We start from the raw sequence: 27,918 nt of genomic DNA, 5'->3' as shown, positions 1-27,918 counted from the left end.
ATTATTTCATTGTTTTTAGTTTTTTTACATTTTGTTTTAATAAGACCCATACATTACAGTTGGTCAATCAGTCTCTTAAATTTCTTTTTCTTTTTTTAAGTTTCTTTTAAAAATTGAATTACAGTTGATTTACAATTTATGTTAGTTTCAGGTTACAGCAAAGTGATTTTGTTATACATATATATATTTTCCTTTTTTCAATTACTTTCCATTATAGGTTATTACAAGATATTGACTATAGTTCCCTCTGTTACACAGTAAATCCTCATTGTTTATCTATTTTACACATGGCAGTATGCAACTGCTAATCCCGTCCTCCCCATTTATCCCTCCACCACTTCCCCTTTGGTAACCATGTTTTCTTCTACAAAAATAAGAAATTCTGCACTAATTTGTGTGTCATCCTTGTGCAAGGATGCTAATCTTCTCTGTATCATTCCAATTTTAGTGCATGTTTTGCAGAAGTGAGCACTGCTTCTGTATTTTAAATTCATGGGCTTCTTGAACAAACTTAGTGGCACTTGACCTAAGTCTTCTGAAGATACGAATGCCCTTTACTAAATAAACATTTAGGGTTCAGTGCAAAATGGCCCAGCAAGCATGAAAAGGGCAGTATGTGTTCATAAGAGGAAATCGCTGGCTTAGTGGGAGCTAACTAACACAGCAGAGTGACCAGGATCTCTGCCCTGACTGGTGTTAGAATTGCCTGTGGAGCTTTGGAGACAGAGATGATCAGGTTCCACACACACACACAGACTTGGCCTTAAGAAGTCTGGGGTCAAGTCAGGACATGTGTCCAGGCTGTTCCCAAAGGTGATTCCATGTTGAGCCTTTCTCAGTTAATCTCGGTATGTGGAGTCCCTGCTTGGGCTGTATTGCTGTGACATATGTCTTATCTATATACTTATGACTTTATCCTTTAACATGCATTATGGAAAACCACATGCCTCTGCCAACACCCTCCCTCCAGCCTCATGGTATATGGCAGCTGTCTCAGGGTGCTATCAAGACCAGAGAACAGCCTCATTCATGGAGCAGCTAGGAAACTAGAGGAAACAGAAAGCTTACAGGGAGAATATGGACTGCTTAATGGGGTGGGTTGTGTGGACCATCAGTACTACAGAGCTGGATCTCAATTATGAGCAAACAAACGTACAGATGCTGTTAGGAATTTGAAAGCAGAACCACCATGATTTCCCATTTTTGCATGTGTCACATGAATCTCTCAAAATGGCCTTGGAATGAAAATCACATTGCTTACAAAAACTCTGGTGGCCTATAAAACCCAGTTATATATAAGAAAGAAATAAGATATAAGATATAAGAAAATCATTCACCCACAGTCAACTAAAATTCAAATGAATGAAAACAGTACTCAATTTATAAGAAAAAGTCACAAAACTCTGTGCTTCCGATATCAATATCTATATCCACGTGTGTGGGCTCAGTGGCTCAGTCGTGTCCGACTCTTTGTGACCCCAAGGACTTTAGCCCGCCAGGCTCCTCTGTTTATGGGATTCTCCAGGCAAGAATACTGGAGTGGGTTTCCATTTCCTTCTCCAGGGGATCTTCCTGACCCAGGGATCGAACCCACATCTCCTGTGTCTCCAGTACTGGGAGGCAGATTCTTAACCACTGGACCACCACAGAAGTCATCTCTATCTATATCTGTACCCATCTCTATCTATCTATTTTTAAAGAGAACTATAATTTAGTTGAACCTTAGAATTGCAAAAGAAAGAAGAAGCAAAATATATATTTTTTCCTGCCAAATAAGGTAAGCTTGGCTACAAGTGTCTCCAGTGGTCTTCTATCAATTAGATTTATATCTCTTGGAAGCATTTCTGTCACTGTATGTTATTCTCACTTCTAAATGTTTGAAAACCTCTGCCAAGACCTGCACACAAGCGAAAAATGGAGGATAAGTTCACCAGCAGACCGTTTGTACGGGTGGTATCAATCACCAGCAGACCGTTTGTACTCCTGCTGAGTTACAAATGTACTAGCAAAGAAGCATTTCCACTCATTTTCATTAAAATATACTCCATGGATAAATACCTTGGCCTTTCACATATGCATCCCTAAAACACGTTCTGCCGCATGGAAAACTGAACAAGCCAGAATGAGGAGGTATACGGTCTCGTTCGCAGGGATTCACTGATTCCCGGAAGCACTATGATAAGGGATGACTACACACACACACAAATTGCTGACAGATGAAAATCTCAGTAGTCAAATGTGACGATGCAGAATAAGGAGCCTTAGGAAACAAAAGCAAAGCAAATAATACCCAAGGAGAGAGTCTAGACCAGTGGATGGAAATCCACACTGCTCATCAATCTCAACTGGCCGACCCTCTCCCCACCCCACCGCCATGTTTCCTCCTGGGTGGATCTATAGGCTGACACCTCAACAGCAGTTGAAAGTTGCGTGTGTTTAGTTGCTAAGTCACGTCCGACTCTTCGCGACCCCAAGGACTGTAGACTTGGGCACCGCCAGGCACCTCTGTCCCTGGGATTTTCCAGGCAAGAATACTGGAGTAGGTTGTCATTTCCTGCTCCAGAGTGTCTTCTGGAGCCAGGAATCAAACGTGCAGCTCCTGATGTGTTCCCCTACATCACAGGCAGATTCTTTACCACTGAGCTACCGGGGAAGTTGTGTATGAATAAGCTCTATTTACTGTCCCTAAACAAGTAAGACACACTTCAAAGTGCCCCACAAATATGACCTACAGATAATTCTAAAATTATTTGAATGCATCTGGTCTTATATTTTTCAGTAGCACTCACAAAAGAAACAATACTATCTCTTGTCTGTTTTACTCAAAGGGGAAAAGAAAGAATACAATTACGGAAGAAACCTATCTTTAGTTAATGAGCCAAGAAATGCCTGTCCACCTGTGGCTTGGCATTTTATTTTTGGATTAGGCTTCCTGTAGCTGCTTCTGCATTTAGGGAATTAAAATAATTGGACCATGACTTTAAATATCTTTTTTTCCCCCACTGATGATACACTTATGAATATATCAGCTATGAGTATCATAACTGATCTCTCCCATTTTCTACCAGGCATTTCCTCTTTTGTATCTAACAGACATTTCAAACTTTTAGCCCTGAACAAAACTCCTGATTCTATTGTGTCCAGTTTCCTTTTCCTATCTATAGTGCTTTGCATCCCATTCATTGAGGCCTGCTGGCTCCTCCCCCTTTGTTGCAGCTCTGGAACATGATACCATGATCTCCTTCCCAGACTGAAGTCAAGTCCTCACTGACCTTCTTGCTTTCCGACAGTCTGGTCTCTGACTGGCAACCAGAGAGGACTTCAAGGACCATAAATCCTATCATGTTTGTACAGCCAAAAATCTTCAGGTACCCTCTCCAGGCTTAAAGGTTTATTTTCACTCACCATCACCACCTCCAACTGCTCCTGCCTCATTTACTGTCTGTAAAACACTGACCTTCTCACCACCTTAGGCACATGTCAAGCTCCCTTCTGCAGCACAGTTTTTGTTCTGCTACTTCTTTTGCCCAGAAAACTCTTTCTCCAGATAGTTTAACATCTGGCTCTTGTCCATCACTGGGGATTTGCTTGGTGTCACCTGGTAGAGGCCTTTCCTGACCACTCACTCAACAGTCTCCTCTCTTTGTTACACTCTAATCCTGTAAACTATTTTGGTCATATACAACGCGGAAGGTGAATACTGTTTGCTTCCTTTTGTAACTGTTTGCATTCTTGGACCATACAGTCCAGGAGGCAGGAACTTTGATGCTCTACTGGAATGAGCACATAGTAGGCACACAATTTGTTGTTGTTGTTCAGTCACTAAGTCGAGACGGACTCTTTGCAACCCCATGGGCTAAAGTACGCCAGGCTTCCATGTCCTTCACTCTCTCTCTGAGCTTGTTCAAACTCATGTCCATTAAGTCAGAGATGCCATCTAATCATCTCATCTTTTGCTGCAACCTTCTCCTTTTGCCTTCAATCTTTCCCAGCATCAGGGTCTTTTCCAGTGAGTCTGCTCTTCATATCAGGTGGCCAAAGTATGGGAGCTTCAGTTTCAGCATCAGTCCTTCCAACGAATATTCAGGGTTGATTTCCTGTAGAATTGCCTAGTTGGATCTTCTTGCAGTCCAAAGGACTCTCAAGAGTCTTCTCCAACACCACAGTTCAAAAGCATTATTTCTTCAGCACTCAGCCTTCTTTATGTCCAACTCTCACATCCATACAAGACTATTGGAAAAATCATAGCTTTGACTAGATGGGCCTTTCTTGGCAAAGTAATGTCTCTGCTTTTTAATATGCTGTCTAGGTTTGTCATAGCTTTCCTTCCAAGGAGTGAGTGTCTTTTAATTTCATGGCTGCAGTCACCATCCTTAGTGATTTTGGAGCCCAAGAAAATAAAATCTTTCACTGTTTCCACTTTTTTCCCATCTATTTGCCATGAAGTGATGGGACTGATGGGCTTGATGCCATGATAAATATTGGCCAAATGATGAATGAGGAGATAAGTAATTCCACATTTCCAAAGTCAGCAGACAAGGAGAGAATTATGCTCACCCCTTGAAGCATCCAGCTATTTCTTAGTACAATATCTTGGCAACTGTATTAAACCATCACATCAGACATTTATGGTATGAGGACTGAATTGTGGAGCTTCCAGTCTGAGAGCCAGACTTCTTTCTATTTAATTAGTCTCCAGGAAGTTTCAAATACTCTGCTTATTGTCTCAATAATGATACTTTCTATGTAGATAAGAAATTATGATTGAGCATAAAATTCATACTGTAGTCTTAATTAGCTTCAAATGTAATCCTTAAATCTTGCCTGGTGTTTCTCAGCATGCAGTTGGCTGCTTTTCTCTATGTGGTAAAGCTCCCCCTAGGGAACCGCAGCTCAAAAATGGAGTGTGAGGAAACAGCTTGTCAAAACACAGCAAATCCATCAGAGAAGCACATTCTCCTAGCATCCACCACTGGCCAGGTGGGAGCAATGGGAAGGTCATAACTGGAGTCCGCCAGGGTCAGGCTACCCTGCGACAGAGGTCTCCAAACTGGGTCCTACATGCCTGGGGACTTCGTGAAGATTCTCTGAGGGAACGCAGGGCTTGAGATTTCCAGGGACTCCATTTTTCAGATCCTTGGCTTCCCTATGCATTCTTCCAATAAATCTGATCTGCTTGAAAACCCACCCGTATACATGTTCACAGCCTCCCTTACCTCACTGGACAAAGTCAAGCCCCTCCCTGCTCCTGAGGGGCAAACATTCCCTGAGTCCATTCTGCTTAAAAATGGTCTAAACAGACATTTTCCAAAAGACGATACCCAAACAGCTGGACTCACTGATTTGTTTGTGTGGTTAGACTAACTGGTATTAGGCAGCTGCCATTTGCTTATTCTGTATCCAGTGGAAGCCAGGCCCTCAGCTTCCTTCCAGAAGCAGGAGCGGGTGGTTCGAAGATGAAGCCTGGGTCAGAGCTGTGGTTGTTGCTGTAAGTAACAACTGTGGTATTGTCTCTCATCTGTGGTTTTGGTTTTCCTCCCTGATATTGCTCTCCAAGGATCACGCTCACTCCAAATCCCTAAATCCTCTGCTCCATCCTGCCCAGGGCCCACCTGCTCAGCTGGTTGGGGGTGACTCTGAGAGCCAGCTGGGAAGCTGAAAAGCAGGGCGGCTGGACATGCTGCCTTAAGCAGACATGGGAAGAAGACAAAGCCTGACTCAGCCAGTCTGTCCTTCCCATTTGTGTCTAATTACCATGGATGCAATCCTGTTTACACATAGGAGGTCACTTATCCTTTTAAGATGGGCTTCCTTGCAAATTGTACTTAATTATGGAATACTGGCATTCATTGTCTGTTGCTCACAGATCATTACTATCCAACTGAGTAGCATAGCACAGTCACTTGCCTACCTTTTAAAATGTTGACCCAGAGAGGTGCTCTGCTTTCTAATTCAAATGTTTTTAGTTTAGTTGTGGTCCTTTTCATCATGGAAAATAGGTAACTGAACAATTCCTCTACTTCCCTCTATAATGATGCTTCAGAAACAATACGCTGTACCTTCATTCAAGAATTATCTTTGTCAATATTTATCACCCACCCCACCTCTTTGTATCTCCTACCTCTTCTCCCCCAGCCTGGGAAAGTAGGGAGAACTGGTGAGAAGGGAGCAGTATTGTTTCTTGGAGTGAGTAAGCGAGGTGTCACAGAGGAAGGTCTGTGTAACACTAGGATATACAGCATCAGGTCAAATGAGGAGTGTGCAATGAAGCCAATGGAGTTGCTCCCTGGTCTCCCTATTGCCCAACATTCCTTAGTTCAGTAGATTAGCATCCTGCCAAGAAATCAAGGTCAAAGGTGGCATCCTCAAGGGAAGCCATTAGCTTCTCCCCTTAGCTGATGCAGCCTTCACACTGAACCCCAGAGACCTCAGATTTGAAAGCAACTTAAAGCACACATTGCCTAGCATCACCTCTGCATATCAAAGAAAATACATTTTAATAAATCATCAGGCAGAGATATAAGGTAGCAGCCAAGGAGAGTATATTTGGAAAGTGATAAATAGCTTCAGCTCAGGAAACAGCAGCTCTCAAGAAAGGTAATGCTAACACTCTCATTTTTTGAAGGATGCTTTTGAGGCAGGATTATATCTCAAAGTATTAATTTGTATATTTTCTATTTATTGTTCTTTGCTTGCTCATTGGTACCCTGCAGTCATTTTTTTCCTTCAACACTTGCAGGCTTCCCAAATGATGGAGAACTCAGACACCCTGAGTGGGGAAGGGCGGTCCCAAGGGGACACCCTACCACCATCAGAAAAACCGAGACAGTCCTTGTAGTCTTCTCAGTCCTGAGCTCTATTGTCAGCCTTACACTTGAATTTGATGTTTTTAACAGCTCTTTACACTCATCCTCATGATTCAATTAGTCTTTTGTCATAAGGGGCTTTATTAAATGGAAAAGTTAAGTTAGAATCCTTTGTCAAACTGAAGAGACTCATGACTTGTTTAACTACATGTATGTTATGAAAGATTATCTAACAACAAATAGCTGATGTGTTGTGCTAAGTCACTTCAGTCTGTCCAACTCTTTTTGATCCCATGGATTGTAGCCCGCCAGGATCCTGTGTCCATGGGATTATCCAGGCAAGAATACTGGTGTAGGTTGCCATTTCCTCCTCTAGGGAATCTTCCTGACCCGGGGATCGAACCCACATCTCTTAGGTCTCCTGCAGGCAGGTTCTTTACCACTAGCTCCACCTGGGAAGCCTATGTATTTGCAAGAATTCATGCTTTGTTTTGACTCCAGCTATCAATCGCCTTAGTGGCAATGTTAACTGAAATCAGCTATTTCAAAGTCATTATCATTACATCCAATAATGTAAGGAGGAAGCTTGAATCAGAATCATTGTTGGAAAAAAAACGTCTGTGTCTCTTGCAATCAAAGAAAGAGAATGTCTCAGAGAAAAATACTCAGGGGATAATGGCTTCAGGTTTAGACCGCAGTCATTATGAAACATTTCAAAATTAGGAGAAGACAGTTTTCCAGATTAGCAGGCTGTTTTTATTTCTGATGGGTCTTACAGAGCTTTCAAGCAGTAGTTCTCAACCCTGGCTAGATATTACAACCCCCCAGGAAGCTTAAAAATAAGTGCTAATAACTGAACGTCTCTGGGGGCGGGCTTGGGTGACTCCAGGATACAACTGCAACGAAAGAATCAGTCTGAAAAAGTGTTTTTCCTCTGCTTTGGTTCACATAGCAAAAATAAGGCTTGGAGCTCTAGATTTAGGAATGTAGTGTTGCTGCTGTGTTCAAGGTGAGGAAAGAGAGTTGCTAAGTAAGTGTTAGTTCCTCAGTCATGTCCAGCTCTTTGCGACTCCATGGACTGGAGCCCGCCACGCTCCTCTGTCTATAGGATTCTCCAGGCAAGAATGCTGGAGTGGGTTACCATTTCCTTCTCCACTAACTTACTTACTTGTAGGTCTCATTTGTCAAAGATGTTATGCTATAGGTTATCACTGCAAACCAATATTGAATAATCAGGTAAATCGACAAATAACAATGGGAATCTAGGTATTGAAACCACAATATTATGACTTCAATCTACTGTGCATTCAAATGAAACCTCCTAAGTATCTGCTAGATGTTGGAACAGCCCTGTTCTGGGGTTTTCAGCAGCAAATAAGTAAGTGTCTCCCCCGGCTCCCCTGGAGCTCATTTCTAGCAGAACGATGCGACACCTCTCTGTGGCTGTGATCACATTCACAGAATTGAGGCATTGTGAGGACTTTCAAAAGAAGCAAAAAAAAAAAAAAAAGAAAACAGAGAAAGACTTTTTCTCCTGTTCCTAAAGAGCTATCAGCTTGGGTGAGATGATACTACTGCATCCGAAGCACTGTGTGCTCATATGGGTCTTGTACCCAATATTCCTTATGTGCTAAATTTGGGGGAATATGTTGATCAACACATAGAGAGCACAAAACTAAACACAGGGTTCTCAAGGAAGCTTTGTAAAAGGGGTGGAACCTTGCATATAGGATCCGCCATTTCTGTCTTTCTAAATTCCATATATATGCGTTAATATACTGTATTGGTGTTTCTCTTTCTGGCTTACTTCACTCTGTATGCAAGGCAGCAAAAGAGACACCGATGTAAAGAACAGACTTCTGGACTCTGTGGGAGATGGGGAGGGCGGGCTGATTTGAGAGAATAGCACTGAAACATGTATGCTACCATATGTAGAATAGATGACCGGTGCAAATTTGATGCACGGAGCAGGGCACTCAAAGCTGGTGCTCTGGGACAACTCAGGGGGATGGGGTGGGGAGGGAAGTGCGAGGGGCGTTCGGGATGGGGAACAGATGTACACCCGTGACTGATTCATGTCCATGTATGGCAAAAACCACCACAATACTGTAAAGTAATTAGCCTCCAATTAAAATAATTTTTTTTTTTTTTTAAAAGGGAAATAAAAGGGGGTGGAACCTGAATTTGTCTTAGAGGATGGGTAAGGACTGGATCAAAGGGAGGTGTTGAAAGGGCAACTGTGGGAACTGGGGGCAGAAAAGCTCATGTGGAAAGAGAAGGGTAAGAGCAGGGACAGTGGGGAGAGAGCCCGGCTGGGAGGATGGCTGTGGACTGAGGAACCACAAGCACTGGGGTTGGATACACACTGTGAGGGTAAAATTGCTTCAGGTCTGAAAAGTGTAGACAGTGCAGAGATCCAGACACCTCCTCTGACTGAGAAACGCGCGACTGGGCTGTGATGCACAGAAGAATGTTCAGAATGTGTGTGTGCTCCGCTTCTAAAACCAACTAACTGGTGCTTAAATACTGATCATGCTCTTGAAACATTTGAATGCGGGGCTAAAAGCTGAATTTAACTAAAACCCAGGTACGGTTAAAATACACATTAGATTAACTAGATTAACTCAGCCCTCCACCTTAGCAGACCAGTAGAAGTAATGGGGTGCTTTGGTGGGGTATGACTGAGCGACTTCACTTTCAACTTTTCACTTTCATGCATTGGAGAAGGAAATGGCAACCCACTCCAGCGTTCTTGCCTGGAGAATCCCAGGGATGGGGGAGCCTGGTGGGCTGCCGTCTATGGGGTCGCACAGAGTCGGACACGACTGAAGCCACTTAGCAGCAGCAGCAGCTACTATTTTAAGACACAATATCTAGCATAACTAAGAAATCACAAGACATGCAAAGGAGCAGGAAAATATGAAAGTTAAGAGAAAGGATAGTCAACACAGGCAAATCCACAAACAACCCAGATAGCAGAATAACAGACAAGGAGTTTTAATACTATACAAATGCTAAGTATCGAGTGGGGAAATGGACAACATGCATCCACAAAACAGAAACAAATAAATGCAGCAGAGAAATGGAAACTATAAGAAAGAACCACATGGAAATTCTAGAACTGGAAAATACAATTTAAGAAATAAAGAACTGATACGATAAGCTTTACAGAAGATTGACCCAGAACAGAGCCTTGAAGTAGAGTAGAGGAGAAAAAGCCAAAGGAAAAGAAAGGAAGAAAATGAGGAAAGTTTTCTCTTAGAAACCATGATATATGAGTATTTCACGTGCTTTGGAGGTTTGAGTAAGATTAAGAGAGACATGTCCAGACTAGGAAGTATGGAGACTCTTGGAGGAGCCTTAATACAAACTGCTTTATTGAAAAATAAAATCAGGCAGCAGAGTTCACTTTGTGTCATTCATATCACGGAAACACTGAATATTCCTTTACTGGAGGACTTTACAAAGATTAAGGTGGCAGCTGTGATTTGATGGTGGGAACTCAGAAAGGGTGAGAGCGACATAGTGATCCAGGCAAGAGACCATGGACATGTCCTGGATTCACCATGCTGCAGGCTGAAACTGAAAGGGGAAGTACATATGAAGGGAAATGAATTTTAAAAAACTCCCTGAAGAAGTATCAACAAGACATCCTGATGGATTTCCTAAGGATAAAGAAAAGAAAGCCCCCCCCATCCCCCAAGAGTATCCATTTCTGTTCATTTTCCATTTCTGGAAGAATGAGGGCAAATACAAAACTAGGGTTTGGGTTAGAATGAGGAGCAAAGGGGAGGATGAGCTGAAAGTTCAAACTTCTGAGTTCCAGATAGAATGACAGAAAGCAGGTGTCTCACGTTGGGCTGTGCAGGTGGGAGGCTTGTATCGGACAGAATTTCTAAACTGTTTCCTCAGCATGCAGAAAATGCTAACGCATCCTGGGGTCAGAGCTGAGCCCTGCTGCTGGGGTCTACAGATCTACGTGTTTGCTTCTCAGACCTTCCTGCGGCCTAAGCACATCCAAGGTTCAGTACAGTCTGTGACCCATTTGTGGTACACAGCGTGGGGAGCTGTGGTCTGAGGAAGTGAGTTGAGACATTGTTCCCTGCAGGAGACCCCGTGGTCCAAAATGATTTGCTGGTGAGAGAGCCTGTGGGTAATCTCTCACACACACCCTCTATTGTAACATTTTAAGAGTGACAAGGTGGCTAAATAGATGTTTCTCCAAAGAAGACATACAGATGGCCAACAGGCACAGGAAACTGATGCTCAACATCACTAATTATTAGAGAAATAAAAATCAAAACCACAATGGGGTGTCACCTCACACCAGTCAGAACTGTTGTTGTTGTTTTAATTCCTAAGTTGTGTCTGACTCTTTTGTGACCCCATGGACTGTAGCCCACCTGGTTTCTCTGTCCATGGGATTCTCCAGGCAAGAATACTGGAGTGGGCTGCCATTGCCTTCTCCAGGGGATCTTCCTGATCTAGGGATGAACTCTTGTCTCCTGCACTGGCAGGCAGATTCTTTGCCACTGAACAACCTGGGAAGCCCTTTCAGGAGAATATGACAGGTTAATCTTCCCACTCTAAGCATTAAGAATAATAATTCACAATATTAACTCCTCAAAAAGAATAGTAGTTATCAAAAGCTCTACAAATAATAAATGCTGGAGAGGGTGAGGAGAAAGGGGAACCCTCTTACACTGTTGGTGGGAATGTAAACTGTGGAGGTGCCTCCAAAGACTAAACACAGAGCTATGATATGCTCCTGTAATCCCATTCTTGGGCATAAACCCCTCAAAAGATGAAAACTCTAATCTGAAAAGACACATGCACCCCAGGGTTCATTATAGCACTATATACATGCCAGGGCATGGAAGCAACCTAAGTGTCCACAGAGAGATGGGTGATACAGAAGATGTGGTACGCATATACAGTGGAATATTACTTGGTCTTAAAAAAGAATCCACATCACCATGGATGGACCTAGAAACTATTGTGCTAAATGAAGTTAATCAGACAAATACTATATAGTATCACTTATACAAGGAATCTAAAATATAATAGAAGTGACTTTATTTATAAAACAGAAATAGACTCAAGATATAGAAAACAACCTATGGTTACCAATAGGGAGGGTGGAGGAGGGATAAATCACTAATATGGGATAAACCGATACACACTACCATATAAAATATATAACCAACAAGGTCCTCCTGTGTAGCACAGGAAACTATATTCAATATAATAACTTAAAATAGAAAAAGAGTCTGAAAAAATGTATAACTGAATCACTTTGTTGTATACCTGAAACTAACACAGTATTGTAAATCAACTATCCTTCAATTTTTAAAAAGTAACCCCCTTGCCTCCCCCCAAAAGAAAAGAGTAACAAGGTCACTTATAATGAACCTGACTCACAGAAACACCAGGCACTATTAGTCTATGAAGTTAATATTCAGTTAAAAAGTTTAATACCACGTGCCATTTCATAGCTGTGACTCTGATGAGCAAATTAAACTGTTCAAGTCTGCAAATGAGGACCGTGGGAATTTCTTACCCTTTAATTTACCTTGAATACCCTCTAAGGTTGATGCTGGGATAGTAGTGACTCCTAATGAAATCAACACCTTGTACATTACTATATGCCTGCACCAGCCGGGTCTGTACTGTCTCAAGTTCAGTTGCCCACATTAAATACTCAGGATGAGAAAATGTGGGATTCAAAGGATATTACATGTTTTCGGAAACAAGTCGTTTGTCTTTTATCATTTCACGCCAAAGCCGCTATTTTACCTGACATTGTTCAAAGACGTTATCGTATGCAAAATTGAACAGGGAATTTCATTTTAAGTTTGAAAAAATGAGTGTGTCTCAGACACGGTAAATTTTCATTAACTTTCTTGGTTCTAAGTGAAGGAATCTCTAAATTGCAACTAAGCGTTTTGAAAGAACTCTTGGGACTTTTTGAGGAGAGACTTCTGGGAACTGCCTGATTCTCTTGCTCTTTGATCCCAGTCTGGCAGAAGGGCTTTCTCTTCTCAAAGCATCTCAAGAAAAAGCCTGCTTTTTCTCAAGTGGCAAAATCTATAGCTCCTGGCCTGGATGCCCAGGTGCTGGGGGAGCTGCCCCTCCAATCGGTTATCGCCTTCTGGGTCCCTGGCCTCTTCTGGGGCTCGCTTCTGTCCTTTTTCCTGGCCTGGACGCCTCACCTCTCTACAGCGCCTGCCTCCTCCTCATCTCACTGCCTCGTGTGTCCTCTCAGGTCAGAACCACTGGTCCATTCAATGTATGGTCTATGCACACACCCTCCCCCTGTTACATGTGTCCTTGTCTGCTCGGCAGTTCCTCGAGATCCAGGATACCGAATACAATCAGACACAAGGCAGAATGGCTAAAAGAGTATTCATTTTCAAACTTTTAAAGCACTTTCTAATCTATTATTTTTAGTATTCCTGAATAAAAATAACAACTTATTTCCACATGATGAAATGCACCCACCCACCCACCCACTTCTGGTAAGGGGAAAAGATAGCAGTTAACATGCAGAAGGAATACAACTTAAAAACAGGATTCTGTTAAAATCCTCTTTTCTATTTCTCAAGAATTGGGGTATTTGGGAGAGGCATTTCATTTCTAATGCATGCTCTCCTCCAAAGTTTTTCTTCTGAAACTGTTTGGCATTAAAATAAATACTGAAATGGTCCAAGTAAGGTTAGGTTTCTTTTTTTTTTTTTCTTTTCTTTGAGGTCTTTAGGCAGAGGTCCTGAAGTCTGAATCAACTGCAAATTGCTCAGTCAGTTTTGCCTTTTCCCCACATGGGAATATTTCCAAGGGGCCAATCGTTAAGTCTTGTTTAATAAAATAATCATTGGCTCTTCAATTTATTTACCATTTGCCCTTCAAGGAATTCTTATCTGCCAGACACAGCCGCCAAAATTCCCCAACAGGTGTCTGAAGTTAATTAACAAAGAACCCAAGTCTTTGCTGGAAAGGGAGGCAGCATTCATGAGATTAGGCTCTGGGGTTTGGGAGATGAGGGCTCTAACACAGGCGCTTAATCTGAAGATACCAAGTTTTGGCCAAAGCACACAGCTCTCTGGCTGCTAGAACTTGGCTCCAGAAATCAAGTTATTAAAAATGAGTCAGCAAAGGGTGCTCTGAAGAAGGACCTTGTCTGGGAAAGTGGGCTTCTTTTAAAAATACTAATTGAAATTACATGTGTTTTAATTAAAACAACATCTGCCAGGGTCTGAAGAAACATGTTTTGAAATGCAGAGAAGGTATGCCTCTAAAAATGTCCTCAAACCTACTTAATAAAGTAAAGCTTACACATTTCCCAGTGATAAGAATAACACACTGCCTCCCAGGTTGCACTGAGGTTTCCAGAGACTCGAGTCTTTCCCTGGGCACAGGTGGGATTCCCAGGGTTGGGAACGCAGATAAAGAAGGTGCCCATGAGGCTGTGGTGAGTGGCCTGTGAAAGGTCTGCCCTCCAGGAGCAAATACCCACATCCCAGGGGGTTCTGCTACATGGAAGCCACTACATGGCATGAGATGAGAAAGTAATAAAGCACACACATGTGTGTACTTAAAAGGTAGTGCCATACCTTTTAAGAGCCCTAGGAGACGCTGTGAGTACACCGTGATACTCTGAATACACAGAGGATGAAGACCAGGACGTGTTTCATTCCTATTGCTGTTCAGTTGCTAAGTTGTGTCTGGCTCCTTGTGACCCTATGGACTGCAGTATGCCAGGCTTCCCTGTCCTTCACATCTCCCAGAGTTTGCTCAAACTCATGCCATTGAGTCGGTGATGCCATCCAACCATCTCATGCTTTATTGCCCACTTCTCCTGCCCTCAGTGTCTCCTAGCTTGAGGGTGTTTTCCAATGAGTTGGCCAAAGAATTTAGACAAACTTTGAGGCATGATCTCCTAAGCAGCATCTGGAATGCAGCTTCATGGAGATGGAGCACAGACTTAGGTATCTATCCTGGTCGGGAAGATCCCCTGGTGAAGGGAATGGCAATCCACTCCAGTATTCTTGCCTGGAGAATTCCATGGACAGAGGAGCCCATCAGGTTACTGTCCATGTGGTCGCAAAGAGAGGACACGACTGAGCAACTACCACCAACCTGTCCTCATGATTCAAGAACTGGGTAAAATATATCCCAAAGTATGGAGGAAGATTGTGCTGCCTGCTGTCTCTTCAGTCATGTCTGACTCTTTGCGACCCCATGGACTGTAGCCTCCAGGTTCCTCTGTTCATGGGATTCTCCAGGCAAGAATACTGGAGTGGGTTGCCATTTCTTTCTCCAGGGGATCTTCCTGACCCAGGGATCGAACCCATGTCTCCTGCGCTGGCAGGCGGATTCTCTACCACTGGACTACCTGGTGAAGATCAGTGCTACCAAGTCTAGAATTCCGTGGGTATACACCTTGAAATTTCAGCTGTGAGATCATTAAATAAAAGAGAATGTTTACAAAGCAGCACAACATTTAGGGCAGCTTGGATACAATGAAGGTCCCCCCACCCTCTTCCCTCCCATGTCTCCAAAAAAAAGACATTGCTCACCAAGTAGAGATCTGACACAAGGGCAGCGGTTGGGGGGAAGGGGTGATTCTCATTCCATCAACATTACCATTTTCTTTATTCTGTCTTCATTTCCACTTAAAGACAACATTTTTATGGTGCCCTTCAAATATAATCAGCAACCACTGTCTACAAAGAATCATCAGAGTGGTGAGATAAAATCTTTTATCTTAGTATTTCAAACAGATTAGGGCAAGAAAAAAAGCTAGGAAGGGAATGCCCTCCCTAAAATGAATGAAAGGGATGATCAGACAGCCTTGAGGGGGGAGGGAAATAGCAGTAGATTTGATGCTTCAATAATACTTAATTCCTGGGCAAGAAACTCCCTTTATTTTGTTCGTGATTTCATGAGTGTAGGAAAGTGTGTGATGTGCACTGCTACATGACCCTGGAGATTTGGGGTCCCTTCTCCTCCGTCTCTCTTGGGGGACAGAAGTGTTTGGGAGCCAGCAGACTTCCTTGGGAAATAGCCCTTCCTGATGCTGGCAAGAGTCAGGGTCTGGTGCTCCCTTTGAGGCTGGATTGGGTTGAGAAGGTGTTGGATAGAAGAAGCTCAGACAGTTGCTAAGGTGAAAAGATGGTTGGCCCGATGTCAAGAATGCATCAGATCATATGATTGTATGGAGGCATCCGTCTATGATTCCAAATGTGGTGAGCCGATCTCCAGATGATGACAGAGCACAGGGAAAGGATCGTGCAGGGCAGAGAGGATGTGACTACAGGACTGAGATGAGCTGGGGAAGGAAGGGCCAGGTTCACACAGCAGCGAAGGTCCCTCTCTTCAGTCCAAGGAGGGGAGTGAAGCAGCCAGGAAAATACTCCCAGCATTTCAGCCTGGCTCGCCTGCCTGAAAGGGTGGCTGGCAGCCATCTCCCAGGGAAGCAAAGGGAGTGTGCCCTGTGAGCTCTGCCAATACCACCTGTAGCGGTGTAGCAGTTCTTCCAACCTTTAGGAACTGTCAGGGCACATGCAGAAAGCATTGCTATTTCCCACCCAACCCAAGCCTCTTCCAAAGTGGCAACAGAATGACTTTGACTTGAGTCCAGGATTTCTGGCAGCATCTGACCGTCTTTTTCCTCTCTTCCTTGGATGCTGTGAAAAGAGCATCCTCTTCCCTGCCCTCTCTCTATGTGGGATTCCCCAAACCTCCTCTAGATCTGCTCTCCAGAATAAATAATCCATGTTATTCACCCACCAGAGAATTAGTTTAGCAAATATGTACTGAGCACAACAAGGGCTAGGCATGGAAGGACATAGAAATAAATATGGTACCTGACTCCTGCTTATTATCTCATTGGGAGGAGATGCAATGCAATGCAGAAAACGTGAAAGACAGCACAAAAATAAAATTATATAATGGAAATCTGCTTCCCCGGTGGCTCTGCTGTTGTTCAGTCGCTCAGTCATGTCCGACTCTTTGCGACCCCATGGACTGCAGCACGCCAGGCTTCCCTGTCCTTCACCATCTTCCGAAGCTTGCACAAACTCATGTCCATTGAGTTGCTGATGCCATCCAACCATCCTTGGTTACCCCCTATTTCTCCCTTCATTGGGGCTCTGAGTGATGACTGGGGGGTGTGTGTGGGGGGAGGGGTAAATGCACAGAGATGAAAGCACAGGCCAGGGAAGGGAACTGCTCAGGGAAAGCCTTATAAGCAGGGACAATGGTACAAAGGCTGGTCTGGATGAAGAATTTATCAGAAAGAGTGGTTAGAGATAAGAGGCAGTTGGTGATATCACCCCAGTATCTTTCCTATCTAGTGTTCATATGTGAAAAGCTTTGTGTTTTGTTAGAGGTTTGCTTGTTCGCTTGATGGCAGAAGAAAAACCTGCCGTCTTCATCAGGAACTGTTAACGTGCTGAAACGTTGGCATTTTGGTAAACATGCTAGAGCAGGACAGTACTGTTTGTTCTTTTCGTCAAAGCTAATTATCACCATGAAAAAGAAACCCTTTCTGAATGATGAAACAACGCTTTACACAGGAGGATGATTAACATTTTTGGAAGGCTGCAAAGAAGTGGGTGGATGTGCAGTCACCTGGACCACAGCACTGCATCATTCAGAAGAACACAAACATCTCCCCGAAGCCTACTTATCACCTGATGGCAGAGACATCCACAGAGCCATGGACACAGCCTGAATGGGAAGACAGGGAGAGGCCGAAGATGTGACACTCTTTTTAGTACTATCTTTTTTAAAAAACCATTTTTTTAGAAGAAACCAAATAGGAAATAAAAAATACCTGGAGACAAATTAAAATGAAAGCACAAAACTCCAAAACCCACGGGATGCAGCAAAAGCAGTTCTAAGAGGGAAGTGGATAGTAATACTACCTTACCTTAGGAAATCAGAAAAATCACAAATAAACAACCTAATCTTACACATAAAGCAACTAGAGAAAGAATAAATAAAACACAAACCTGGCAGAAGAAATCACAAAGATCAGAGCAGAAATAAATGGCATAGAGATGAAGAAAACAATAGAAGAGATCAATGAAACTAAAAGCTGATATTTGAAAAGATAAAATTGATAAACCTTCAGCCAGACTTATCAAGAAAAAAAAGGAAAGGACTCAAATCAATAAAATTACAAATGAAAAAGAAGTTAAAATGGACATCACAGAAATACAAAAGATCATAAGAGATTATTTACTGCAAGAGTCCCTTGGACAGCAAGGAGATCAAATCAATCAATCCTAAAGGAAATCAACTCTGAATATTCACTGGAAGGACTAATATTGAAGCTGAAGCTCCAATACTTGGGCTACCTGAAGCAAAGAGCCAACCCACTGGAAAAGACCCTGATACTGGGAAAGACTGAGGGCAGGAGGAGAAGGGGGTGACAGAGGATGAGATGGTTGGATGACATCATCAACTCAATGGACAGGATATTGAGAAAACTCCAGGAGCCAGTTAAGGACAGGAAAGCCTGGCGTGGTGCAGTCCATGGAGTCACAAAGAGTCAGACATGACTTAGGAACTGAATGACAACAACTATATGCCAATAAAATGAACAACTTGGAAGAAACGGACAAATTCTAAAAAGGTACAACCTACAAATTCTAAAATTCTAAAAAGGTACAGTCTCCTAAAATTGAACCAGGAAGAAACAGAAAATATGAACAGAGCATCACAAGTGCTGAAATTGAATCTGTGATTTAAAAATTCCCAACAAACAAAAGCCCAGGACCAGATGGTTTCACAGGCAAATTCTATCAACCATTTAGAGAAGAGCTGACATCTATCCTTCTCAAAATCTGAAAAATTGCAGAGGAAAGAATACTTCCAAAGTCATTCTATGAGGCCACCATCACTCTGCTACCAAAACCAAAGATACACAAAAAAGGAAAATTATACACCAATATCACTCATGAACATAGATGCAAAAATCCTCAGCAAAATATTAGCAAACAAAATCTGACAACACATTAAAAGGATCATACACCACAATCAAGTGGAATTTATTCTATCAGATCCTCATAGAGCTTATGGGGTAGAGTAATTATTGTTCAATAGTTTATTTGAACTTTTTCGTATCATGGAGTCCAAGGAAGATGAACCATTTCTTAACCAGAGTTATGGTAGCTGTCCCTCCCTCCACCCTTAATTAAAAGAACAATCTAAGAAGAGATGTAATTCAAACTGGACCCCCATGATGGAAACAACTGGATTCCTTCTGAAATTATGAGTGTCTGTATACATCTAGCAAACTTAGTAGACAATGAACTGATTTTTGGATGATTTTCTTTATTAATATAAAATCTTTTTCTTTATTTAATATATATTTTTTTGCTTACTTCAAGTTTTGCTGATTTGCAGTTCACTATAACATGACGGCCAGACAGGAAAAAATCATTAATAATTCAGTTATTCATTCAGCAAATATTGATGAATCCCTGGTATGGGTCAGGTGGTGTTCTAGGTACATGATCTACATCAGTAAACACAAAAGATGGAACCTCCTCTTCTCAGTAGGTGACATTCCAGTGCAGGGAGACGGACAAGAAACAAGATAAATAAATAATATGTTCCATGTCAGAGGGTGATTAGTGCCGTGAAGATTGATAAAGCAGTAAAAGGGGGTAGGGTTTTAAGAAGAGGCACCAGAAAAGGTTGTTTTGGGAAAGTAACACTTGAGTAAAGACCTGAGGGGCTGAGGAATAACCACATGGACATCTGAAGGAAGCGGAGATGGGGTGCAGGGAGCCGCATGCTCAAGGGCCCTGAGGCAGGCTCGTGGCTTAGGTCATGAAGGAACCACGTGAAGCAGCGGCCAGTGAGAAAGGAGGTGGGGCTGGAGAGGGAACAGAGCTGGATCATACAGAGCTGCGCAAACAAGGACGTTTACCTTCACACTGAGAGAAACGAGGAGCTGATGCAGGGTTTTAAAAGGAGAAAAGACACGCAGTAAGGTTTTGACAGGACCACTCTGGCTGCTCCTTTGAGAGTAGATGGTGGCACTGGGGTGGGGGGCAATGAGACCTGGAAAGTGGCCATGGAGGGTCAGGTTCCGGGAAAATTCAGAAGGAAGCCAGACCTGCTGATGGATTGGGTATGAGAGTGCAGAATCAAAGGACCATTGCAAGGACAGGTCACTGCGGGGAAGCCTGTGGAAGGACTGGGCTTGGGAGAGAAGACAAGGAACTCAGGTCTGGAGACGTTGTATCTGAGATGCCTGTCAGACCTCCCGTGCGCGTGGTGGACAGACTATTGCCGGCAGAGATGTGAGATTCATGCCAGAGGTATCCACCTGGGAGTTTTCAGACTATCTTTAATACCTGGTCACGGAAGCTTTGAGGCTTCCCAGGCGGTGCAGGTGGTAAAGAACCCAGCTGCCAATGCAGGTAGATGTAAGAGACGCAGGTTTGATCCCTGGGTCGTGAAGAGACTCTGGAGGAGGGCATGGCAACCCGCTCCAGCATTCTTGCCTGGAAAGCCCCATGCACAGAGCAGCCTGGTGGGCTACAGTCCATGGCGTCACGAAGTGTCAGACATGACTAGAGCATTAGCATACATACACACCCCAAAGTTTTGATTAAGCTGATAGAGAAAAGTCCAAGTTCAATTTTGTTTTTGTTCTTGGTTCAAAGTCACTGCAGCTTTCTTTTCAATAGATAAAGTTCTGTATAGCATTGTCTCATAAAAACCCATTACTTTGATACAATATTTAAAGCAAAAGAGTTAGCAAAGGTCATGTTTCCTTTCTCCCAGACAGAAGAGAATAGTGTGCTATTTTGTCCAATTCTGCTTTTCTTACTCAAGGAGAAAAGATATTGATTCCTTAAAGCCTATGACTGAGATATTTTCACTCCTATTTTTAAACGGCTGGCTCCCTTTCCTGTCTGGTGACATTTGATAGTAGAGGCTTAATTTAACATGGGCAATATGGACTTCCAAATGTTCCTGCCTCAGAGACAGTTCTAGATAACCGACTTCCTGGAGAGAAGAGACGCCTTGAAGCTAGAAAATCCATCAATAGTTCCCTACTTTGTTATATTTTAAGCCACGGAAAGAAATAAAACACACAAATGCACTACACCTAGTATTCGTATCCAAGTAGCAGTGATTAGCTATTGATTTTTCCTCCAGGTTACAGAGGAGCGCCAGGATGTGATTGGAAGCCGCTGCTCGCTCCTCTGAAACCAACAAGGAAGGAAAAGGAAAGCAAATACGCAGGGGGCTAACGGTGTAGCTTAAATACGTAACATCTACCACCCACATTTAAATTCAAACTAAGTTTAACTATCAAGTTGTGAGCTTATTTCATGCCTGATGATGCACTGCAAGCATAACAAATAACCGCATTTATTAGACACAGATTTGAAACCTGGTCCCTGTGAATGAATAAGTGGCTTAGAAGACCCACAAGGGCTTCCCTGGTGGCTCAATCAGTAAAGAATCTGCCTACAATGCAGGACACCAGGTTTGATCCTTGGGTCAGCAGGGTCCCCTGGAGAACGAAATAGCAACCCACTCCAGTATTTTTGCCTAGGAAATCTCATGGACAAAGGAGCCTGGCGGGCTACAGCCCAAGGGGTCACCAAAGAGTCGGACATGACTTAGCCAGTAAACCGAAAGAGACCTGCAAACACTTGATCTTTATTGGAGGATATGATGGCTATTGTGGGGTGGAAAGTGGCTGGTTCCCAGATCACCAAGGGCCTAGTATGTCACCCTCAGGAATCTGGATAATCTGTGTATGAAATTTGAACCCATGCCTGGTATTCCAACTGCCCCAGGAATGGAGTCGTCCCTCTTCACTCACTCTCACCTGCTTCCCCCAGACCCCCTGAGGGTGCATAACCAGAACCTTTGCCACGATGCGTGGTTCAGCTCCCTGCTGTCTGATTCCCGCTGATACCTACTACCTGCATTCAAACTTGCCAGGCTTAATGCTGCACTGATCAACCACCCTGCCAGAGTCATCTCTTTCACCCCAGGAGGTCATTGGTCTATGGGGAGGTTGTCTCTCTCCCTGGGCAGGTCCTGGTGGTTCATCAGTTCTCCAGGCATCAATCAACCTTGGCCTGAGCATCCTCCCAGTTACAGGAGGAGGGATCCAGAGCATCTCTTGAATCTGGACAACCTGGACTCCCATCCCCACTGTGCACCAGGCACACCAGGCCCTCAGAGACCCTGAACCCCCATCAGCCTGCTCCCAGATCCCCTTCTGGAGGGTTGTCTGCAGAGGCCGCTCCTCTAGCTTACATAGTCTTCCCCTGAAAGAACCACAGAGCCCCATCTCATTGGCTTCAAGTCTTTGTTAGCTTCGCAACAGCTGTCACCTTGACTTTGACCTCTCAAACCCACAATCCCTGACGTTAAATGAAAGAAGCCGGATACAAAAGCTCACATCTTACATGATTCCATTTACATGAAATATCCAGAATAAGAAAATCCAAAGAAACAAAAAGCAGACTGCTGGCTGCCAGGGGATGGGAGGAAGGGGAAATAGGGAGTGACTACTTAATGGGTACAGGGTTTGGGGGCTTCCCAGGTGGCGCTAGTGGGAAAGAACCCACCTGCCAATGGAGAAGACAAAAGAGACATGAGTTCCATCTTGGAACTCCAGGAAGATCCCCTGGAGGAGGGCATGACAACCCACTCCAGAATTCTTGCCTGGAGAATCCCATGGACAGAGAAGCCTGGTGGGCTACAAGTCCATAAGGTCGCATAAGGACACGACTCAAGCGACTTATCATGAACAGAGTTTTCTTCAGGGTCACAAAAATGTTTTGGAACTTGACACAGGTGATGGTTGTACAACACTGTATAAATACTAAATGCCATCCAAAAGGTATATTTTAAAGTGATTAATTTTATGTTATATAAATTTCACCTCAATTTTAAAAGATCGCAACCTCACCAGTGACAGTGTGCCTGACCCAGCACCTCTTTCCCCCACAGAACATTTCAACCACACCATGGGATTCATATGTGTCTTTTGTTGGTTGCCCCTGTCAAGAATGTAAACTCCACAAGGGCAAGGCCTTCTCTCTGTTTTGATACCATCTCGAGGCCTAGAGGGCTTCCCCTGTAGCTCAGCAGTAAAGAATCCACCTGCAATGCAGGAGACCTGGGTTCGATTCCTGGGTTGGGCAGATCCCCTGGAGGAGGCAATGGCAACCCACTCCAGTATTCTTGCCTGGAGAACCCATGGACAGAGGAGCCTGTCTACAGGCGACAGTCCATAGGGTCACAAAGAGATGGACACGACTGAACGCTAGGCATAGAGCAGGCCTGGAACACAAGGTCATGGGCAAACATTTGTCGAATTGATAGACTTATGGATGATCTCTTTAATGCTTCATTAATGAAAGATCCTCCCTTTCTTGAATACTAAACTAAAGGCAGATGATTCTTGAAAAATAGCACTGGAGAGCCAATCTGGTCTAATGTAAAGATAAATTTTAACACAGAGAGGAGAAGAGCCCTGCACCCCATTAGAATTCCAGTTCACAACATGGAAAGCATACAAACAGCCTGGCAAGGATTTAGAGGATCAGGACAACGGTATCCAGTGCTCAGCACTGCGGTAGTTTTTAATTTGCAAGGATTAGGAATGTCAACAAGCTTCGCGTTTTCCTCTAAATTCTAAAAGATAAATTAGCGCATTGATTTCCGCTAGAAGGAGAGCTGGAAAAACAAGGTCTCTGACACATGCTCTGTTTCTGCACGCGCATATATGTTCTGCATGTGGGTTCAAACACAGGAAATGCATTATACTTCGATTTAAAAGAAAAAAAGTGGAGACGCGGTGAATCGGAGGGGACCTACCAATGAGCTCCTTATTCCTGACGTCCAAGGCCATGTTCCGGAGCGCAGTGGCCACTGCGCACACCACACGGTCATTGTCGATCCGCAGCAGCTCCACGAGGATGGGCAGGCCTTTCTCTTTCGGACAGCAGCTCGGATATATACAGACCACTGCAAATGAGGGGAGGCCAAGGCGTTAGGAGCTGGGGTGGGCAGAAACCCTCCAAGCAAACAGCGCCTGTGGGTGTTCAGACTGTCATCCACAGGCGCCAAAAAGGCTGAATTATCAAGACCTCCTTGTAGAATAGGTTGAGCATGTTAGACAGGTATTTAAAGGTTTTAACTTTATTTTTGCCTCCAACATAGGATAGAGGGTTCAGGGTTAATCAGTCCATCACGCTTCATTTCTCTGGTGCCAGCTTTCTCAGTCTAAGAGTTAGAAAGACATTTGTGTGGTGTCTTTATACCTGATACTTTAAGATATGGAGGTTTGGGACAGGAAGGGCTGGTTATTGACATGAAGAGGAAAAGAAATCCTGGAAAAAGTAGAAAATGATAAATGGTTGCACACAGGTGATTTAAAAAAAAAGAACAAAGAAACTTGAATTTGGAAGTGGGGCAGAGAGATCTTACAGAAATTACTGTCAATTAAGTTTTTTGCAGAATAATTAGGAGGAAATAAATCGGAAAACAGTATGGCCGAGGAGAGGTACATATGACATCAAAGACGAAGTGTGAAAATTATAAAATTCAAAAAATTAAAATATATTATATCCAGGGCCATAATTCAATGTCTAATTTATAAGGTAAGCATACAATTTGTTTTGAGTTAGTGGTGGTTGGCCTTAGTAGAACACATCTAAGGCTTTTTATGGAAACGTATTTGTCATATCAGGACAATAAAGCATTCAGATTCATTGAACCAAACACAGGTAGGTTCAGGTTTTCTAGACATTCGAGTATACACACTTTATACTCCTGTACCGTGTTCCAGAGAAGAACGTGTGCCACAAAAATCAACCAGTATAAGGGTTTAATCGGTTGCAACTTCATTTATGAGCTAAGAAAACGAACTTCATAGCTCGAGGTTCTGGATTCTGTGGCAGAGTCCTCCTGGGGACCACCGAAGGTGGACAGAGTCCCCACCCTCCCCGCCGGGCCCCGCCCCCCTTTCCCCATGGGGACAGGCACCCCAGAGCTGGCTCTCACCTGTGGCAGGCAGGGAGCCCCCTCTGGCAGTGAACGTAGGGCATATGCCATGCCTGCCACATCCTCAGCCCAGCCCTGCATGAAATATGAGATTAAAAAAACACACAACTTCATCCTGTCCTACGTTAGAGAAGTCACATTCACATAGTTTCTTATCCCCATCAACTTGGACCATTCACTTTCTCCTGACCCTACACTGTGGTTCAGACTCCAGGAGGTGTGAGGGGGTAGGGGAGCAGAGGGAATTCACGACAGCACCTCTTGACTGCAATTAACTATTTCATAGCCCCAGTCTCAGGAAGCAGAGGAATGGATAGTCAGAAAGTGTTAAACATGGAAAAAAAAAAAATCAAGGTTTGGAAACTGCTTCTCGAAATTTAGCTGTCAGGATGGGATATCCCTCCCAAGGAAAGGAGCTTCATGAAGCCAGTTCAAACTCTCCGTCATGTCCATGGGAAATTTCATCTGCAATCTGACGTGCTGACACATGATTTTCATCTGCCCCTCCACTATTGCTAAGCCTTCTGATTTCCGGGTCCAGGAGTAGGCTAGACCCCTGAGCTTCTGCAGCCATTCACTGCTGGGTTCTTCCCTAAAACTAAGGAAAACGGAAATCAGAGCGTGGAGTCCGTGTTTCCATATGGTACGATGAACATCAACAATGCATTTACATCAACAATGCATTTTAACGCTGGGGAGATATTCTGCGCCTTTTGGGAGACCAGGGTGGATATTTTTGGAATTCAGCCAGGCTGAACTCAGGCCCAAAGATGACCTCTTTCCCAGAACCACCTCATCCTAGACCCCAGATGCTGGCTTGTCCATTTGTGGTCTCTTCTAATCCCCAAACTCCTGGGAGGGTGACACTACTGTTCTTATTTTATAGACGAGGAGATCTGGACACGAAGATGTTAAACAACTGCCCGCAGGCCTCCTGTGCCCCTTGGTCCCGAGTCCTCCCCTTCTAACTCTGCTCTCCGTGATTCTGACTATATTCCCGCCCCGCCATCATCTCACCGTCCCACCTAAACCTCTGCGCTCAGTCCTTCCCCTCCCTTCCGTTCTTCCCAATATCAACAGAGGAGAATCTGGCCATGTTTGAAACAAACCAGGAAAGGCCTCCTATAACTTACTTTTTCCTCTTTAGAAGCCTAGTTATTATATACCTTCCTGTTGGATGGAAAGATGGTTTGGTGTTTGTAAAATGATGCATCCTTCGGCTTCGCCGAGAACCGATTTGAGAGGAATACAAATGGCTACGCATGGCCCAACACGTGCACGGGTTTTAGATATACTTTTCTGGTATGAGAAAATGGTACACAGTGATATGCTCTAAGTGAAAAGGGAAAAACAAGACAATGGGTTTGATCTTATGTGAGCGACACATAGAAAATAGCCTTTATTTTAAAAATTTTAGTTGTGTGTGAGTTTGTGTGGGTATGGAAAATCCCCAGTATTAGCTCAGCATGTGATGATTCACAATCAATTATTAACAATTCATTCAAAAGATGTTGCAAGCTTCTAAAGTTTTCTTGACATGCAAGGATTTAGGATATTGATGCTTTTTAAAAACACAATTATTTATTTAACTTTTGGCTGCATCGTGCGGTATGTGCAATCTTACTTTCCTGACCAGGGATCGAACCTGCACGCCTTGAGTTGGAAGGCAGTCTCAACTACTGGGCCCTGGGGGACATCCCAGAATCGTGATCCTTTTTAAGTAGCAGCTGAGCAGTCTTGGAGCAGGTCATGTATAACCCACATGTGAACCTTTGTGTAACTCAATAAGAAGGAATAAAGAGGTGAAAAGAGAAAGGCATGATGCAATATTTGGGAGATGGGGAATGTTTCCCAGGGGCACTGAACACAGAAGTGTGAGACTCATATAGAGTTTTTCCAAAAGAGAAGTGAGTTGCCTTGGACAGTACTGAAGCCCATGGGGTGTTAGTAAAGTATATGAGTTGCCAAGAGCTTTGTAAGTGAAACAAAAGTAGAAGCATCACTGGCGTGAAAACAGATGAACAAGAAAGAAAAGATTATGGTAATTCATTGTAACTGAGGTGGAAATCTTTGGACAGAACTTGATTTTTTTGCAAACAGAATGATAGCATCATGTACTGAGCCCACCAGTGAGGAGGGAAGGGACAAAAGTGTGGCTTTAGGAACGGTCCATGAGCTGAAGAGAGGACGTATGATGATTCAAAAGGAGAAGGAAGAAAAGGAAGAGGAGGGGGAGGATGAGAAAGAAGAGATGAAGGAGGAGGAGGAGGGGAAGAGGAGAAGGGGGAGGAGAGGGAAGAGGAGAAAAAGGAGGCGGAGGAGAGGAGTTAGGGGAGGAGGAATAGGAGGACCTGGTTCAGGAGAAAACATGGCCCAGGCTAAGGACCTGAGGCTGCAGAAGGATTAGTTGGCCAGTTGATTGGGATGCATCGGAATGGCAGGCATTGGACTATGACCACCTGGGTTAAGGAGAGGGTGTGCTGCATCTCAAGGGAGCTCAACAGTGGGAAAGGTGGTTGTGGGCTGGGAGAGCATCTTGGACCAGAGATAGTCCAATCACCAACTGCCCCATCCCAGCTAAGAACCCAACTGGACAAGGAGGCTTGTCCTGGGCAAGAGGAAACACAGGAGATAAACTATTCTAGACAGAAATGAATACCCGAACTCCATCCCCTGCAGGGATATGCTGGTAAGAGCCCCAAGTTTAGTGCCAACCACAGAGGGCATGAGAAGATGAAGTCTGACAAATGTAGCTAAGTGGTAAGCCTGAAGGAGTTGAGAACTAGTTTGATTTGACTGAGTTTGCAAGAAGTGTTTGGATGAAGTGCTTCCCCCCTCCCCCACCTTTTATCGCATCAGGCAAAACGAGGGCTCCAAGATGACTTTCAAAAGAGAACGTTTCCAGCTGTGACTCTGCAGTCTTTTTCTGCTTCCTGCTTAGCAGATGATGGCCCTAAGAGCAGCCTTGGATGATCACATCTTCATGACACCTTAAAGATGGCAGGAGAGCTGTCAGCCTGGGGGACATAATTCAAAGAGAGGAACTTCCCTC

At 43.7% G+C, this 27,918-nt stretch overlaps 1 protein-coding gene and 1 non-coding gene across 2 annotated transcripts in view; both read right to left on the bottom strand.

The window, feature by feature from the left end:
* Positions 1 to 27,918, bottom strand: part of CTNND2 (catenin delta 2) — a 1,090,646-nt gene that overhangs the window by 92,266 nt on the left and 970,462 nt on the right. Inside the window, 3 exon segments of the mRNA XM_070357848.1 lie at positions 23,679 to 23,801; positions 23,804 to 23,828; positions 24,867 to 24,941. Coding sequence (XP_070213949.1) covers positions 23,679 to 23,801; positions 23,804 to 23,828; positions 24,867 to 24,941 — 223 coding nt within the window.
* LOC138984269 (U6 spliceosomal RNA) lies at positions 369 to 472 on the bottom strand. Its single transcript, XR_011461530.1, has one exon. It is a non-coding gene; the product is annotated as a U6 spliceosomal RNA (small nuclear RNA).

The sequence above is a fragment of the Bos mutus genome, chromosome 20 (assembly GCF_027580195.1).
Source record: "Bos mutus isolate GX-2022 chromosome 20, NWIPB_WYAK_1.1, whole genome shotgun sequence".
NCBI lineage: Eukaryota > Metazoa > Chordata > Mammalia > Artiodactyla > Bovidae > Bos > Bos mutus.
The sequence above is the reverse complement of the archived record's forward strand: the minus strand, read 5'-3'. Positions and strand labels throughout refer to the sequence as shown.